The 18,587-nt window shown below is 47.1% G+C and overlaps 1 protein-coding gene across 2 annotated transcripts; it reads left to right on the forward strand.

Moving 5' to 3' along the window:
- Positions 1-8: 8 nt before the first annotated feature.
- Positions 9-17,858, forward strand: KATNB1 (katanin regulatory subunit B1). 2 transcript variants are annotated; one of them, XM_063410474.1, is made up of 19 exons: positions 9-400; positions 3,605-3,735; positions 5,758-5,875; positions 7,546-7,646; positions 8,161-8,202; positions 8,832-8,915; positions 9,830-9,945; positions 10,450-10,521; positions 10,783-10,933; positions 11,301-11,488; positions 11,613-11,743; positions 12,552-12,599; positions 12,772-12,848; positions 13,492-13,611; positions 14,336-14,485; positions 14,781-14,857; positions 15,244-15,318; positions 15,999-16,115; positions 16,703-17,858. In XM_063410474.1, the coding sequence occupies exons 1-19, from the start codon at positions 361-363 to the stop codon at positions 16,833-16,835; spliced, it is 1,971 nt and encodes a 656-aa protein (XP_063266544.1). In that variant the 5' UTR covers positions 9-360; the 3' UTR covers positions 16,836-17,858. The 2 variants fall into 2 exon arrangements, with proteins under 2 accessions (XP_063266544.1, XP_063266542.1); XM_063410472.1 differs by having other exon boundaries at positions 10-400; positions 11,610-11,743.
- Positions 17,859-18,587: the final 729 nt, after the last annotated feature.

Raw genomic sequence — 18,587 nt, forward strand, 5'->3', positions numbered from 1 at the left:
CGGCGCGCGGAGCCCGGGCAACCGCCCGGCGCGGCGCGGGGTTGTTGTGAAGGGCCGGTTGTGGGGCGGCGGCGGCGGGCAGGGGGTCCCGGTCCCGAACCGCCGGGCCCCGCCGCCACCAGCGTCCAGGCGATCGCCCTCGGCCCGACCAGCGCTCCCGTCCCGTGATGCTCATCAGCGGTGAGGCCTCGTCCCCCGCCGCGCCGCCTCTCAGGAGGGTCTCGCCGTGATCGTGTTTGCGTGCCCGCAGGACGGGCGGGGCAGCCCCTCTGCACGGCCTGGCCGTAGGACGCGTTAGCGGAGCGGAGCCTCGCCGGGAGGAGAAAGGCGCTGCCCGCCCGAGAGGCGCCGCGCTGAGCCATGGCCGTGGCCGTCACCACGAAGACGGCATGGAAGCTGCGTGAGTGCCGGGCGTAGGGGCCGCCCCGGCTGGGAGCGGGGAGGGGTAGGAGCCGCCTCATCCCTGCCCTGGATATGGTGTCCCGGCCTTCTTTCTGCGTTGCCGACTGGAATTTTTAACTCCTGGAAGTCCTGTTGGGAAACATAGCGGCACAGTGAATGGCGTGGCCTTGTCAGTGCTATTTTCAAAGAGTCACGGTCTTTATTTTTTGTGGATAGTTGCTGCAGCGCTAGGCTAAGTGCCTGTCTAACCCCATATGACCGTACTGCAGTACAAGAACAACCGAGGCAGTGAAGGATGGGGCACCTGTCAAAGGGCAATCCCTGGAGAGACTGGGGAATGAGAGGCTGGAAAGCAGCCCCACAAAAAGGAATGTGGGATTCCTGGTCGATGTCAAGTTGAAAATGAGTCAGCAGTGTACCCTGGTAGCCCAAAGGGCCAGCTGTGCCCTGGGGTGCTTCAAGGAAGGTGATGGTCTCACTCTGCTCTGGTGCAGCCTCACCTTGAGTCCTGGGGGCAGGTTTGGGCACCACAGTTTAAGAATGATACAAAGCTTTTGGAGAGCATCCAGAGAAAGGCTGTGAATATTGTGAAGGGTCTAGATGGGAAGCCATGCAAAGGAGTGGTTGAGGTCTCTTGGCTTGTTCAGCCTGGAGAAGAGAAAACTGAGGGCAGAGCTTATCATGAGCTGCAGCTTCTTCATGAGTGCATTGGAGGGACAGCTCCAGTCTCTGATGTGACCAGTGAAAGGACCTGAGCGAGCATCTGGAGCTGTGCCAGGGGATGTTTAGGTTTTGTATCAGGAAAAGGTTCTTCACCTTCACAGGAGCAGGCTCCCCAGGGAGGTAGTTCCAGCACCTAGGCTGCGTTTGGACAGCGCTGTCAGGCAAAATGGGCAATTGTCCTGTGTAAGACAAGCAGGAGTAGGAGTTGATGATCCTTGTGGGTCTCTTCCAACTCAGAATATTCTGTCATTCAACAGAAACTGCTCTTGAGAGCCAGGTTATGATGGGGCATCTCCTCAGTACCAGGGAGAAGGCTCCAAACTTAGCCTCTATGGGATTGTCCTTCATTGGTGCTCACTTGTCACAGAAGGTTCACTGAGCTCTCTGCTGCAGCAGGAATGAGGTGGCTTTTGCAGGGCCTGTGTGTCCCACCCTCTTGAAATTGTTTTGCAAGAGACCATAAGAATCTCCTGGTTTCATCTCCATTATTCTTCTCTGAAGGAGCAGTAGACAGTTGCTGACTATCAATATCTAGCTGGTCACTGATGAGTTATTTTGTAGGAGCTGTTGAGGAATGCTTAGAAGCAACAGGATGTGATCAATTGCTTTAATCAGTGAATGGGCTCTGGAAATTGGCTGTCAGAAATAGTGTCCTTGACTGCTAACACATGAAGTCATCTGAGATTACTGATTTAGGAATTTTGTATTTTGAGCAGAAAGCAAATTTGCTGTGTTATCTTCCCATCCCTGAAACTCCAATTGCAGGAAAAGCTGGAAGTCTGTCCATCTCCATTCTCCCTAGGCAGAGGTTCTTGATCTTTATTTTTGCTAGACTCTGCCCCATCTTAGCATCCTCTTTAGAGGGAAAAGCATTCTGAGTGTTAGGGATGTTTCAGCAATGCTAATTAGGAATTGAGTGTTACTGGGCTGGTGGGTGATAGCTGGTGACCAGAACTTCATGAAATAAAAAATTTCTAGGTTTAAGGGACTTGTGAGAGAGCAAACGAACTTCTCTGCCCAAGGCAGACATCAGTTTATCACCTGGCCTTTAGGAACAGAGTGTTGGATGCTTTCACAATGACTTTTAAACTTCCAATATATTATTAAGAAGCAAATCAAGAGGGGAAAAAGTGGAGCTGCTGACACACTTGTTTCAGCAGCAATGCTGAGCATCTGTCCTTGCAATTTTAACTAGTGAGTTGGTCTAGTAATGCTAATTGTACTTTTGGTTACTTTCTAGTCTGTGTATCCATACAGGCTTTGTTTAAGCTTTTCTCTGTGGAAGTTGGGTCTTTCAACACAATGCAGGTTTATTTTCAGATTTGCCCTTCACATGTAATTTGTGGTCCAGTTGCCTTTGTAATTTGAATGGTGTTTCTCCAGCCCAAGTGAAAGTTGCGCAGTTTTGCTTTCAGAAAAACACTCTGGGGAGTTTGAGATCAAAGTACCTGTAATTATTATTGCAGCCATCGAAAGTCCTTTTGGATTAGTGTTGCATGTAAAATTATCAAATTGCTCCTCTCAGCCAAACAGTCTGAATAAAAGCTGAATTGATGCTAACTAGCCTTTTTACACACTCATAACTATTTTTACAGTTTCATAACTATTAGGCGTGCAAATCCTGTGACCTTTCAAAGAAGAGAACAGTAAGATGAAGATATTTGTCCCTGCCAAAGTTTTGAGTGAATTTACAATTCCCTGTGAGATGCCTAAGCAAAGATTGTAATTTGGCTTCTTTTTTGCCCCAAATTGGTTTCTTTATGATGAGGTTTCCATAGAGTTCTGTTGTTACAGTATCAGAGCATCCCCTCAGCTGCCAGTTTTTTAGCATTTAGCATCAGCCAGATTTGTTATTTTCTGCCCATTTGGATGGATATTCACCCTCCTTTGTCTCAGCTGCATGCCCTGCAGTGCTCAGTTTTGCCTGTGTTACCTAGTGGGGATGTAGCAAAGCCTCTGCCAAAGCTCAGGGAAGGGAGCTCCACCTCTCCCCACTGCTGAGTCTGGCTTTTTTTCTGGGTAAGGTAACAAACCGTGCTGCTGCTCCTCTGCCAGTTGCTCTCAGGTTGGACTGTCTGCTGCTGCTCTCTAGAACAGGATTAGAGGGCCTTTCACTAGGTGACTCTGGCTGCTGTGCATTATTGCAGGTAAAGTGCCTTCTGTGATCAGGGTGCTGCACTTGAGCAAATCTTCAAAAGCTCCTGAGCTGCTGCAAGTGAAAGAAGATGCTTTTTGTGAGCCATGTGAGCACTGGCATCTTGAAACTTTAGTCAGCAAATGTTTTAAGTGCAGCAGGCAGATCCAAGAAGGGCTGCTCAAAGAAAGATAATAGTGTGCCTTCTTATCTGGACAATGGGCTGCTGCAGCTTGTCCAGTGGAAACTGGAAAGTGTTTCTGGAGAAAGAATTTTTTTTTTGGAGGGATGGGATGAAATATTTTATAACTGATGTGTGGTAAGTGTTTGCTTTGTTTTGTGCAGAAGAGATCATGGCCCACAGCAGCAATGTATCCTCAGTAGTCCTGGGAAAGGGTTCAGGCCGGATGCTGGCCACTGGAGGAGACGACTGCCGGGTGAACATATGGTCAGTTAGCAAGCCCAACTGCATCATGGTAAGAACAGGCCTGTTTTCAGCTTTTGGGGGATGGGAATATTAATTCTGAGGTTTGGACAGTAGAGAATGAAGGGAAAGATTGTTGGGGTGGAGCCTATGGGAGTTTTGAATAGAGTTTTGAATAGAGCTGTGTAACCAGATTCTTGCTAAAGACAGGGACAGAATTGGGTGCCTGAGACATTGTGGGAATGCTTGAGCAGGACCAGTGCTTACTCAGATAATAAATATTGTGCTTTATTATATTACCAGTCTACAAATAACCAAAGGAAGAGTTTTTTACAAGAACAGCTAGTTTCATAGTGCAGGCTGCAGGGGCCAGTTTTATACCCTGGGGTTTGCAGTCACAGCAGGAGGTTTCCCCAGCAGGATGCATTCCCATCTGTGCCACTGTCCATAACTGTCAGCATAAAGGCTGCCACGATAGTTTGCAGTAGGCTGGGGAGGAGTAACTCTGGTTGCAGCGTGTTACCAAAGGTAGGGTTACCTCAGCAGTGATCACTAAAGAGCACCATAAATATATATTTAATAGATATCCATCCTGCATTGCTTTGAGTGGGTGTTGTATAAAACCAGCTTTAGCACATCCCTTGTCATTTGTTTAATTAACAACACAATAATGTTGTGGTATTGAAGGTGTTTCCCTAGCTAGTGTGAGCCTTGTGAGAAAGAAATCAGGAAAGTCAGGTCAAAAAGGCTACAAGGAGAATTTGTCCACTTTATTTTTCGTTCATTAAGTGTATGAAGGGTCACTTTGGCAGGGCTGTGCTTTTTGCATAGTGTAGTTAAGCAGTATCTTTCCAGGCCCTTGGTGATGGCATGGCTCCAGTTTAAAGCTGGACTATTGCCTTACTAGGGAAGAAGGTTGAAGGACTAACTCTGTACCTTTCTGTGGTAGCAGAGCTGCACCTCTCCTGCGTTCCTGGGAACCACAGACACTGAGAGCTGCTGTTCCTGACTGAAGCTGCTTATGCCAGTCTCCTGTATCAAAAGAATCTTGATTTTTGGGGTTGTCCTCTGAAATTCATTTTTAGTGTTTATATTATTATGATAATGGATATTTGTGTTGGGAAAGAGGGAGAAGAGGAACTTTTCAAGTAACATTGTGCCTTGGTTTAAGTGTGAGCTCTAGTTCTCACTAAGTAATGGTGGTTGCAACTGTGGATTTTGGAGAGGATTTCAATTGCACATGGATTCCTAAGAAAGCTCCATCAGAACAAGCAGCTTCCAACTGGCATTCCCAGCCTCTGTATGTGTGTGGGAGGCACAGAGCTAGTGCAGCTATTTAAAAAGACATTTGAGGATGGACTGAAGCAGAGAATACTGCTTATTTGGCAAGCAGAGAGTCTGCAATGGTGGAATTTGTTTCCTAGAGCTATTTTTAAATATTCTTGTGTTTTACTAAAATGTAGGCCTTTTCAAAATGCTGATGTAATTTGTAAGCTCTGGGGTGCTCAAGGATGAAAGGAACTTCATACATGTGAATTACTGCCTTATGCCTCCAGTCAGTACTTCAGTGTTAGCACCATGCTATCACTGTGACATCCACTGCTGGCAGCAACCTATGGCTCTGTGCTCGTGTGAAGATTTTAAATCAGCCCTGCTTTTGCTCTTGCTTTGATTTTGTAACTGATTCATGACATTTACATGACCCATTTAGAGCGAACATGCTGCCATTGTGCTACCACAGCATAATTTTTATGATGTAAGAATGTGTCAGCCTTGTCTGAGCATCCGCACCTAATGTTTAACTACCTGTGTCTCTGTTGATGCATCCTTTCAAACTTAGTCAGTGTGCCCCAGAAAGTGGGATAATGTGGGAAGCCAGGTGTGCTATGCTGGGTGCAGGGATGGGTTTTTAGAGTGCTCTGCCATCCTGGTGGCTGCTGAGGAAAAAGGGCTGTGACACAGCCAGGTGGGTTCAGCTCACAGCTAAAGAGTTACCCCTCGAGGATGAGCAGTGCCGTGGTTCATCCAGGGCTGTGCAGCAGCTCTTGACTGAGACTAATGGTTTTCTTTGCAGAGCTTGACAGGCCACACATCCCCCATCGAGAGCCTGCAGGTCAACCCAAACGAGAAGCTCATAGTTGCAGGGTCCCGGTCAGGGTCCATTCGAGTTTGGGACCTGGAAGCTGCCAAAGGTATGTGCCCATGAGTTTTTGCTTCTGTTCCTGCACACTTTTTGGGGAATCCTTATGTTTAATGCATATACTGACCCAGAAGGTTCCTGTTTTAAGAAGGAACAGGAGCCTGGCATTGCTTTCATCTTCATCTCTTTTTTTGCCCTTCTACTGAGGCTGTAGAGCTGTAGTCATGCTTGAGCAGAAATTTGGACATGTACTGGGGGCACTGATCTGAGGAACTAGTTTCTGTGGTTTTGACCTGAGTGTGTCAGAATCTATATTCAAGACCAGTTTCATGCATGTATAGATAACTAAGCATATAGAATTTGTATTCAGAGTCTCAACTTAGAATTGTCAACCTTAATAGAAGAATCCCAAACCAGAATGGAAGTTTTAAGTTTATTAGGTTCTGCATAAGTGCAGGAATCCTCTGCTAGTTGACTTCTTAGGTTCTAACTTTTCTATTTTCCTCAAGCAGTTTTTCTGCTTTCCTGCTCTTGTATGGCCACATAAATAGACAAAGACCTAACTTCTAGTAAACTGCAAAAGCTATGAACTCAAAGCTCTGATCCTTTAAAGGCCACTGTTGAGTCATGCTTTATTTATTGCATTTTCCTCAAATCCTAGAATGAGTTTGCAAAGGTATCGTAAATCACTTGAGTGCATTCCAGCAGGAGTACCAGAAAATGACGGAGTATTTCTTATAGGTTTCTACTTGTTCATAGAAGGAATATGTAATGAAAATAGACTTACACTGGCTGAGCTAAGGAGGCAAACCACAGGCAGCATCAACAATGAAAAGCACTTCTGTCATTCAGACAGTTAGAATCAGTTCAGTTATGGAATAGTTCGGCTCTGCCTGTGGGGAGTAGCTGATCTGGCTGCATTTATTAGAAGACTTATGAGCCAGTGTCTGTGCAAATGACCACCCCAACCCTGGCTCAAGAGCTAATTTCTGCCAGGGGAATCATCAGCTTGTTCCAGATGACAGATGAGGGCAAGGGATTGCCCTTGTTATTATCTGAGCAATTTTTCTTAGAGTTGAGTTCTGCATTTGTCACTGCTTGCCAAGATATGATGTACCAGTTCTACTGGTCCTTTCTGGTTTCCAGAATTACAGGAGGTGTTACTTGATGACTTGCTGAAACACTGATTGTTTCTTTGTCTCCTGCCTCCTAAGCATCCATTTCCTGTCTTTATGGTGACTATTGCAAGGGGCAATTGAAGGAATCTGGGTGAATATTGGAACCCAAGAGGTGGTGCCTGGATGGGGTGCAGAGTGCTGGGAAAAGGGTCTGTCCAATAACTGCAAGGTGAATGCTGCAGGCAGTCAAGACTGTTTCACTTCATTTCCTGGCTAAAACAGTTCCTCCTCTGGCCCATTTTGTAACAAATGGAAAGATGCACTGCCTGCCAGCTGCCTCATTCTCAGAATGGAGATCTTTGGAGTTCTATCTGTAGTTTCTGTACCTGAGGACAGGACTTTCATTAAGTTCATTGATCATGGGCTTTCTATTGCTGTTTCTTTGCATAGCCAGGGTAAAGTCAGAGGCATTTCCACAAAATAATGTATATTTCCATAAAATAATGGTGAGGATAGTATGGCTACACTTCCACATGATGTGTGGTGGAAACGAACTATTAAATATTTTTTCTCTATTCCTTCTCTCTGCCTCTCCTTTTCCCAGTTCTTCGTACCCTGCCAGGTCACAAAGCGAATATCTGCAGCCTTCATTTCCATCCTTTTGGAAGCTTTGTGGCATCTGGCTCTTTGGACACCAACATTAAGGTAAAACCCAGCTTCCACTAGAGATTTCCCTCTTTACTTGCAGTGTCTTTGTTTTGAAGAGTGCCAGAACGTGTTTTGTGTCAAGCTGTTGATGGATGCTGCACATCATCATTTCCATGTGTGGGCAGGTGTTTGTGAGTGCTTGTGAAATCTGTGTGTGTATTTTCACAGCCAGCTCATGAGTGTGACTCCTGTGGTGTGGAATGTGGCTCTGAGGAAGGTGCCAGCCAAGACCTGGTGTCAGCAAGCACAGATGCCCTGGTTGGTGGGGATTGTACCTGCTTTCTCAGGCTGGTGTTTGACTGTCAGGACTGAGCTGCTGTAGTAAGAGAAGCCTTCCAGGAGTGATTCTCACTTGGGGAGTTAGAAAATACCCCTAAGGCCTGCAGGGGTTCAGCAGCCTGGTTATTCTGCAGTATCTGTTAGCTTGGTGACACAGAGATCCCTCGTTCTGGCAGGACCCTGAGCTCCCAACTCTCTAAACATATAATTTGTTTGCTTTTCTTCCTTGTAGCTTTGGGATGTAAGAAGAAAAGGCTGTATCTTCACATTCAAGGTAAAATGTTTCATTAGGTTTCAGGCAAAGAGGGGAGAAATACTTCTTTTGAGGACTTTTGAGCAAACCTAAATGTGATTATGTATAATGAGCTTCCTGGTTTTCCAGCATGAAAATAAGATCTGCATGATTTGTGAAGTGGCCTGGCAAACCTCAGCAGGCCTCTGTGAGCTGTATGGGAATATGAAATGGATATTATGGGATGTCCATGGGTATCATGTACTACACTGTGGATGGCTTCAGTGGGGGATGCAGTGAGGGTTTCTTTGTATTGTTAATGGTATTACCACTGCACTGAGATGGTTCTGTTCTTGAGACCTTTTTCTACCTGAAGAACTGCTGTGTATTAGACTGTCACAGCACTTGTGTGTGCCCGTATGTAACTCTGTAATTTAGAACTGATTCTCATTAGCGATGCCAGATCTGTATTTACCATACTTAAACTGATGGCATAAGTGACTAGGTGAGAGATACTACACACATTTAGTGTGGCTGGCTGTAGTGTCTTGAGTACAGTGTTGTGTTCTGCAAGCTGTGAGCTCTATAAAACACTGAATTGGTTTTGGTTTATTATGTTGTATAGGATTGAAAGACAGAAACCAGAATACTGTTTGTTTTCCTCGTTGCAGGGTCACACAGAAGCAGTTCGGTGTCTCCGCTTTAGCCCTGATGGGAAATGGGTGGCCTCTGCTGCTGATGATCACACAGTAAAGGTAATTTATTGTGACATTCTCCTTATGTGCGTGTGGACACATGGGAATGCTGGGATTGTCTTTTTACCAGGCATTACCAGCACTCACTCATGGCAGCTGGCTGAGCCCTGTGGCTTTGCAGACCAGTTTTCTTGTGGGGATCGTGTCTGATGGCCCACAAAACCCATGGAAGAGCTGCCTGGGTTGAAATGCCCTTATCCAGCAGACACATTGGCAGAGACTATGCTCAGAAAAATCAATGTTTTGATGGCAGTAGAGTTATGATACCTGAATGTTGGCTCAGTGAACCTTGTAAAATGAGTTGCATGTTGCTTCACCAGACTAATTCCTGGCTCTGTTTGTGTTGTACACATTACATGTGATTATCAATCTGAAAATTGCTGTCAGGACTGAGCAGAGCAAGAGAAGGAGTTCAGGGAAGTATTGACTGAACAGTGACTTCAGTTGTTTCACGTGGAGTATGGAGGAATGGGAAAGAAGGACTGATTTTATTTTCAGTTTCACATGAAATTAACTGATCAAGTTATTTCACTGCATTTTCAAGTGGAGACAAGCACAGGAAGAAGGAATTGCTAAGGAATTCAGAGCTTTTGATTTTTGTTTGTTCACTTTTGAGATACAGTCTGTGGGGACAGATGGAACTGCTGTATTTTGTCTCAGTCTCTAAATATAAACCAGAAACTTCTAGAGGACAAGTTACATGGAAAATAGAAGATAATGCAATAAAAGCCAAAACAAAGCCTTAAATGGTTTGGATGGTACTTTTTCCCTGGTTATTGCCTTCTTTGACAGACTTGGGTCTGTTCTTGGATGGGGGAAGTGTTAGAAGGTTACCAGTACAAGGAAATCCTAAGTGTATTGGAAATCTCTAACATTAAATCTCTTCAAGAGTCTCTGTTCTTTCCTCCTTTCAGCTGTGGGATCTGACTGCTGGGAAGTTAATGTTTGAGTTTACAGGACACAGCGGCCCAGTAAACGTTGTTGAATTCCACCCCAATGAATACCTTTTGGCTTCTGGCAGCTCTGACAGGTACATAAGGGGAGGGACAGAGAAGGGAAATGTGTATGTCTGTTCCATTTCCTGATACCCTTCCTCTAGGAACATGACAGGAGGAATGTCACACAACTCAAACTTGCCAATGCAAGAGCCAGACATCTAGATAGCATGACATCTGTGATGGGCAGAACACAGAGATCTTCCCTTCTCATCCAAAATTGATGGCACCTTCTGCCACACTAGAAACCAATGTGTAGCCCCAGCCTCCAGCTGACATAGTGTGTGAGCAGCAGGCAGCCCTGCTCAGCTGGCATGGTGTTCTCTTAGCTCTGGGCCAGCTCTAAATGCCTGTCCATGTCTAGGACCTCTCAATATCTCTGTTTGGATTCATGGATCTTAGCTAGACCAGCCTTCTGTGTAGGGTCACTGTATGTGCAGAACAGGAAAAGTCATTCTATTAGTGTTTTGTTTAAAATCTGGATCCTACTGTGATTTCTAGAGCAGTGAGCAGTGAATTTTGTTGTGTTGTGTGTACAGGACTGTTCGGTTCTGGGACTTGGAGAAGTTTCAAGTCGTGAGCTGTATTGAAGAGGAGGCTACTCCTGTCAGGTACATGAAATTCCTACAGAAATGTGCTAGGTAGAGGCTAAAGGTGGGGTGAAGGGAGGTTTCCTCAGAGAGAGCCTTTACTGGGGAGCAGTTTGGGCTGCTGGAGATGTTGCACAGGCCCACCAGGTCGCACAGGTGAACACCACATTGCAAACTTCATTGTTAGAAACAGAACTGAAGGGGTTCAGTGTAGTCAGAGATCCTCAAGGACTGAGCAAGGTGGGAATGCTGTGCCTGATTCTCCTCCTGCCCTCTTCCCAGGTGTGTGCTCTTCAACCCTGATGGCTGCTGCTTGTACAGCGGCTTCCAGGATTCACTGCGCGTCTACGGCTGGGAGCCAGAGCGCTGTTTTGATGTGGTCGTGGTGAACTGGGGAAAAGTAGCTGACTTGTCTATCAGCAACAACCAGCTGGTAAGCCACTGCTCCTGCGGCGGGGAGAGGCAGCTGGGAAACACAAGATAAAATCCTGCTGCCTCCTTGCAGGCCTTCAGACCTGTAAGCTTGTGTCAGGGCTTGCAGCGTGCCCAAAGGCTGTGTGCCTTGTGCTCCACTACTCTGCCTTCTGAAGGAAAGAACTGGAGTATTTAGAAGCCATGCCTGGCAAAATTTTATCCAAGCCTTTCATAAATCACTGGCAAATTCAGGCTGAAAAATCTGCAGCACTGAACTGAGCAGTCCTCAAGCACAATTGCTCAGGGTCACCCATCAGGTCTGTTCTCAAAAGGGCTGGCGTGCATTCCACTCCCTGGTGAATTATCTTGATCTTTTGCCTCTGCAGATAGGAGTTTCCTTTGCACAAAGCACAGTCTCTTCCTTCGTTGTGGATCTCAGCAGAGTCCCAAAGTCAGATTCTGTTCCTCATGGGTTGATCAGGGACGACCAGCCTCTTGTGCCACCTACCCCCATAGGGTCCTCCCTTCGCCGCATCTATGACAGGCCCTCAACGAGCTGCAGCAAGCCACAGAGGTGAGGGAGTCTGCTGGCTTGTTGAGTTTCAAGATTTTAAGGAAATGTCCCAGGCACTCAGTGCTCTCTCTCTCTCTCTCTCACAGTATGGTTTCCTCTGAAAAAATCTCTTTTTCCACAGCAGAGTGAAGCACAACTCGGAGAGTGAGAGGCACAGTCCTAGCAGTGAAGATGACCGGGATGAGAAGGAATCAAAGGCTGAGATCCAGAATCAGGAGGATTACAAAGAGATCTTCCAGCCCAAGAATGCAATCTGTGAGTACCAGGGTTTATACTGCTTTTGAGTGGTGTTTGGGTTTGAGATCAGGGCGCTAAACTGATTTGGTAGAACTGACCTTTGGCTTACTGTAACAGAGACTTCACCTGTGACTGGAGAGTTTAAAAGCTTTTCTTTAATAGTCTGTGCTTGGGCACTGACACACAGATCATTTTGGTGAGTGGCTTAAAGGTGGCACCTTTACTAGGGTACAGTGATGTCTGTTTGGAGCCTGGCCCAGAATCCAGAGTTTCATTGTAAATGTTCTGCCTTCCTATTCTGATTAGAGTTTTAAGGGAATTTTATTATCATAGAATTTTGATATGTATAGGATCAGTAGTCTTCATTAAAGAAGGAAAGGCAAAATGTTTAGTTAAAGCAAGGACTGTTGTTTAGGAGGGATTGTGCAATGTCTGTATCTCATTTTTATGCAAGTGATAAAAATTAGATACTCTGTCTGAGGAATTCATAGCAATTATTTTTATTTACTTCTATAAATCAATAACAGGAGGTGGATTTTTCCTAATACCATTTGTTATGACAGTGCCTTGTGTCACTCTTCACACCTCTACAGCAGCAGTGAACCACAGGGGTCAGTTTTGTCCCTCCTATCCATGAAGGCTGAAAGCTTTAAGCTAAACTCAGCAATAGTGTCAAGGTCCAAAGGAGATAATTCTGCTTCTTGTATCACTGATTACCCTCTTCTGTGGAGTTGTTGGAAATTTCTCTGCTCCAAGGTTGACTTACTACTTATCTGTAGCCTTGGATGCTCCTTCATTTGTTTATTATTTAAATCTTTTTCTGTAGGCCGAACTCCTCCTCGAAATGAGCCCTTTCCCGCCCCTCCTGAGGATGGTGAGTGTGGAAATGACCCCTCGGTAGGGATGGGGGTTAATGGCCCTCAAAAGAGGGAGAGCTGCCTGAAGGCAGAAATTACTCCTTGCAGTGTAGCTAAACAGAACCTCTGCTCTCAACTCTTGAAAGTAACAATCAGTTTCTGCTTTCCCACTTCTCTCCCTCTTGGTAGAGCCTGGAACTGCAAAGGAAGCAGTGAAGCCCAGCCAGGCTGTGGATGTCCAGACCTCGTTGCCAAAGCAAGAGCTCGTATGTACTGTGTGACCTGTGAATCACTGTTCCTGCTCCCTCTGTGAGCCATGTGCAGAGCTGGAGAATTTGTGATTTCTGCTCAGGCTGATTCCTTCACTGAAGGGCAGTAAAAGTACAGCTCCAGGCTTTGTGCTGCCAAGTGTCTTGCCTTAGCAGTAGAACCAAGGGCAAGCCTCCGACAGGCTCTGTTTTAGCTTGCTGCTTGTGCTTCTCCTTGCATCTCAGAACTGGGGCACTCCAGAGAGCCAAGTGCCAGGTTTCTACAAGTGCTTGAACAGAGGCTGTTTTGTTGCCAAAAGGGCAAGCAGCTGATGGGACAGTATTCATTTTACTGGCTTCCTTAGAATTCTCTCTTGCCTTCAGGCTGGCCACAGCCCATTGCCCTAATTTCAGATAACAATAACAGCACTTGGCACTTCTGCTGCAGCATCTCCATGTTCTTTATAAACTTTAATTACATCGTAGTGTGTACCTGAAAGACGCTTTATTGCCTCTTAAATTGTGCTAGCAAACTGGAGACTGCTTGTGTCTGCTCCTGTGTTAGGACCCTGTGGTGAGAAGAAAGCAGGTCAGAAATAAAGGTCATCAGACTAGGGCTAGACTGTTCCTGCTAGAGCTTTTATTCCAATTTCTCCTGCAGCCTGATCCAGTCCAGAGGCCACCAATTGCCTCCTCAACTTCTTTGACCAGAACAGAACCATCAGTGATTCCTGCAGCCAGGAATGAGCCCATTGGCCTGAAGGCCTCTGACTTTCTCCCAGTAAGTGTCTCAGAACAATGTTTTCCAGCCAATGTCTGTGTTGGGTGGCATCAGAAAGGGGGTGCTCCATTGTGATAGGTATGAATAAAGCAGAATTGAGGCCTGCTCATGAAGAACCTGTTACCAAAGCAGAGAGCAAGGGGTGAGACAGTCACTGAATTATTCCATCTACCAGACAGTGGTTCATTTTAAAAATTGAACTGCCATTACATGTACATAATAATTCCACAGGAATCTCTGCTTCTTGCATCTTGGAGGCTTCTTGGTCTTTTAGGGGAGGGTATTCCCTTGTCCTAAAAAGGGGGAAAGACCAGAGCATCCTGATGATCCTAAACTCTAAATGTGAGCAAAGGAAGTAGTGGTTCTAGCATGGCCTCAATTTGCCTGAAGCAATTTGAGAGTCTAATGAATTATGTAAGATTTATGCTTTGTAATAAAACTTGCAGTTCCCAGACAAGTGTTTCATTAAAACATACTGGTTTTGAAAACTTACTTTAAATTCACCTTATTTGAGAATTTTCCAAAGCTTTAAACGTGTTTGTGATTGATGTAGTAGAAAAAGCAGGAAATAAGCAACTGAAATCAGAACAAATTGAACATTTCCATTTCAAAAGGAAGTCAGTATTCACTGACATTCTCCACACGAAAATTGGCTTTCACCTAGGCCAGAGAATGTTCCCAGCCCTCTGTGCCATCCTGCTGTTAATGGTGTCTGTACTTCCAGGCTGTGAAAAACCAAAGCCAGACGGAGCTGGTGGATGAGGAAGCCATGTCCCAGATCAGGAAAGGCCACGAGACCATGTGTGTGGTGCTCACCAGCCGCCACAAGAACCTGGACGCCGTGCGGGCTGTGTGGAGCACCAGTGACATCAAGGCAAGCATGTGCAGATACCTGAGGGATATCTGAGGGGAGCAGCTGGGCAGCTTCTTTGCTTCTGCCATACAAAACACAAGGTCTCACAGCTTTTGTCCACAGGGGTGCACCACAGAGTGCTGCAGATGAATGGTCACAAAGAAACATGCAGAAAACTTTGCCATGAGAGCGTTCTCTTCCTTAGCCAACTCATGTTTCCTCTACCTTGTTTTGGAAAAGCAGCACTAGATATTAATTTGAATTAGCCTAACCAGTTTGACCTCTGAAATAGATGCCTTTCCTTCTTCTCTCTCAGAACTCTCTGGACTCTGCAGTGGCAATCAACGATCTGTCTGTTGTCGTGGATCTCTTGAATATTGTCAACCAAAAACCGTGAGTCCTGGATGGGGTCAGCCCCTGGGATGCACAAGAACTGCCTGGCTGGGAGTTGGGAGCTCTGCCTTGTACCTGCCCCGTGTCCAGTGGGCTATGGCAGCATGAATTTCATGTGCTTGTAGTCACATCTTGAAGCCTGTAGTGACAGTAACTGCTGGAGTTATTTGGGGCCAAGGGAAATCAAAGTCTTGGGGTTTCATAAAGTGATTGTGCTGAGAGTCAAAGAAATATGTCCGAACCTGCCATTTTCTCTCACGAGGGGGAGTCAGTGAACTTGCTCTGTGAACTTGAGTGTCTCTGTCAGGGCATTTGCCAGGAAGTCTTATTTGTGTCAGCTCAGCTTTGTAAAGCCTCAGTCTCAGGATATGTCCTTTTCTTTTCAGGTCTCTCTGGAAGCTGGATTTGTGTACTATAGTCCTGCCACAGATAGAAAAACTACTCCAAAGTAAATATGAAAGGTGAGGCCTCAAGAACATGGTGTGCTTGAGGGACAGGGTGTAAGTTGTGATAGGGGAGCTGTGCTGGGTATTTTGTACCTGAAGGAAAATCCTGAGAAATCACTGCAGATACATTATCATGTTGATAGGAAACCTGAAAAAGAATGAAGGAGTTGCCAGTTGTGTGTGGGGAAGAAATACAGAAAGTATGCATGGGCAGGAAGAGCAGGATAGTGGGATTTGTCATAGGTGTGTTGGATTGAAGACAGCCCTGGCAGGAGGGGTCACGTAAAACAAATGGGCTTTGCACACAGCTGGGAGTGAAGCTGTCAGCTTGGGACAAGAGGAGTGAAGTCCAAGGGAGTAACAGCCCTGAGGACTCATCTTTAGGGGGAAAAGTTCCAGCCTCTCTTAAGATGAAGTTTCTGCTCTTCCTTTCTTCTGGGAGAGAGGTTCCTGCCAGGTTCCTTTGGCAGGACATCCCTGCCCTTGAGCACAGAGGTCCCACTTGGGTGGGGTATGTGCCAGGAGCTTTGGAACAGGCTTGCTTTGTGCAAGCTTTGGAACTTGGATGTGCTGCTGGTCCTTGGCTGTTGCTCTCCTTCCCTGGTTACAGGTGGTGGAGCAGAGTTATTTGAGGGCTGTGTGCTGGGAGGGGACAGGAATGAAAACCAAGTGGGTCCCATTTCTCTGTTTTTCAGTTATGTGCAGACTGGCTGCACATCCCTGAAACTCATTCTCCAGAGATTCCTGCCACTCATCACAGACATCCTCGCTGCACCACCTTCTGTTGGAGTGGACATCAGCAGAGAGGAAAGGTGAGGCACACACTTCCAATTGCTCCCTCCTGGGACCAGCCTTTCTCTTGGGTGAGCTTTGTCCTTGCCATCAGGGCTCTGATACCAGACTAGATATGCCTTCCCTTAGTCTGCAAACACCAATCCCTCCTGCTCAGAGGAAAAGGCCAAGACTGTTTTTCCCTTTGCTTCTGTGCATTGAGTCATACCTAAACAAAGTATCGTGAGTAAAACCACTCTGTGACTTTTCCCTCTGCCTCACAAGAAACATGATTTGGTAGCCAGACCCTGGATTTTGAGCTCATTCACAGGACAGCTCCTCTCTGGGAATTGGCTTTTGAAAAACAGCACCTCCTTTTTCCTTGGACTGTACTGCCAAAAGGGGAAGAGGGTTGAAAGAGCCCTTATGTGGATGCTGTTCTCCTGTCCCATCAGGACGGGGGCTGAACGCCTGGTGGTTTTGCAGAGCTGTGCTCATATTTCAGCCTCTTCCAGGCCATTTCCAGGGCTTTTCTCTCCTGCTTGAGTTGCCTCTCTGGCACTGCAGGAACAGCCACACCTCAAGGCAACTAAGGATTCATGCTGTGTCTGCTGTCGTTTTTTTCCAGGCTTCACAAATGCAAGTTGTGCTACAAGCAGCTGAAAAACATCAGCAACGTTGTCAAGAACAAGTCTGGGCTCAGCGGCCGCCATGGTAGTGCCTTTCGGGAACTGCTTCTCCTCATGGCTGTCCTGGACTAACAGCCACCACCTCCTCATGTACAAATACAGGTGGCCAAGCTTCCCCTGCTCGTGGTCTGGCTGGATTTCAGATCTCTCCGTGTGTCCGTCCTTTCCCCCTGCCCCTCTCCAGCATGGCAGGGAAGTGGAATCTTCCTGGCTGGTCGCCCACCCAGCCCTGGTGCCTTACGGGCTGGATGGAGGACCCAAGTGGAGAGACGTGTGTGCTGTGTGAGAGGCCCTGGCGGGTGGAGGGCCCCACAAAGCCCTGTAGGGAAGCTGCTTGTTTCAGCTCTTCATCTCAGCATCCATCTCTGGGCTGCTCTGTGTGCTGGCTGTCCCTGCAGGAGGGCTCTGAGCCTGCTGTCACCCCTCCTTCCCGCTTGTGCTGTCGGTTTTGTCGCTTGGCCCTGTGGGCCAGGGCCCCGCTCTCGCTGTGCAGCTGCTGAGGACTGCAGCCACCGCCCCACAAACGCCTGCTGTGGGGTGGATGCCCTTTCCATACTGAAGGGACTTCAGCTGCCATGGGGGACCAGCCCCTTTGGCTTCATCTGACATGGGCAAGGACGCTGTGCCACTGTGCTGGTGCATCTCAAGGACCTGAACCAAGAGACCTTCTCTTGACTTCTCAGACATCCCTGCTGGCACCCAGGGCTGCAAAAGATCAGTGTCTTCAGACTGTCCTTGGATATGAGGTCTACCTGGACCTGTTAAAATATGTGACTTAAACAGGACTCGTCGTATGTGCTTGCCTTTGGGGGTGAGGATTTGGAAGGGTGGAGGAACAGAGGGACATGGACTGAGTTATGTCTTTCTACATCCACTGGACCATTCTTAGAGGTTTGGTTTTGGTTTTTTTCCCCCCAATAAATGTCTGTCAGAACCTTTCTGTCCCTCTTTCTTCTTTCCTCTGGGGAAAGAGGTTCCTGTTGGTGCTTTCCCTGCTCTTCCCAGCCTGTCTCCCATTTTATACACTGGAGCCTGTTCTCCAGGAATCTGTAACTTAAAATGAATTTTATTAAAATATTTGTAATTTTTTTTAAAGTTGTGTTAAATGCCTGAATCTCTCGAAGTGCTCTTCACCTTGGCATGGCTCCTGGCTGGGAGTGCCCAGGAAAAGCAGGGCTCTGTTCCCTGCCTGTCCCAGAGGAAGCTGGCCATTCTCACCCTTCCTGCTGGGAGGCCGTGGTGAACAACAGGAGAGCCAGCACTTGCCAGGTGGCTTGTGGAAATCCCGGGGGCGGTTTCACTCTGCTGGGTCGTTCCCAGCCCAAGGAGCAGTGTCATCATTTAGGGCTCATCCTTACAGATCTCCCTCCCCCAGCTCTCCAGCGGATCTGGGCAGAGTGACACTGCTGCCTCTGAGCTCCCGAGCCAGGGAGCGCCTTTGGAAGGCTGTTCTGGGGAGGTGGAGTGAGGCCATCAGGAAAGCTAAAAGCCAGTCCCCACATTGCTGATGCTTCATCCAAACAGTCAAGTTTTGGGAACAAAGGGGAGTGCCTGTCCTGCTCCATGGCTCTGGAGAAGGTGGCTCTGAAGGTGACTTGTACAGCAAGAGGCCCTCGCACTGAGCCACTGCAGGACTGATGGGGAGTGCTGCCTGCTTCGAGCACCAGGAGACTCCCAGGGTGTGTGTCCTGCTCTGCAGCTGGTTCCTGCTTTATCTGGTGATAATCCCATGCCTGGACCCCCATGAGGCGTGAAGAGGCTCTGCCACCACCAGCCTCACCTGCCTGAGGCCGGGCAGGACAAGGTGGAGCAGGACATGGGCGC

Source organism: Prinia subflava, chromosome 13 (genome assembly GCF_021018805.1).
Source record: "Prinia subflava isolate CZ2003 ecotype Zambia chromosome 13, Cam_Psub_1.2, whole genome shotgun sequence".
Lineage (NCBI taxonomy): Eukaryota > Metazoa > Chordata > Aves > Passeriformes > Cisticolidae > Prinia > Prinia subflava.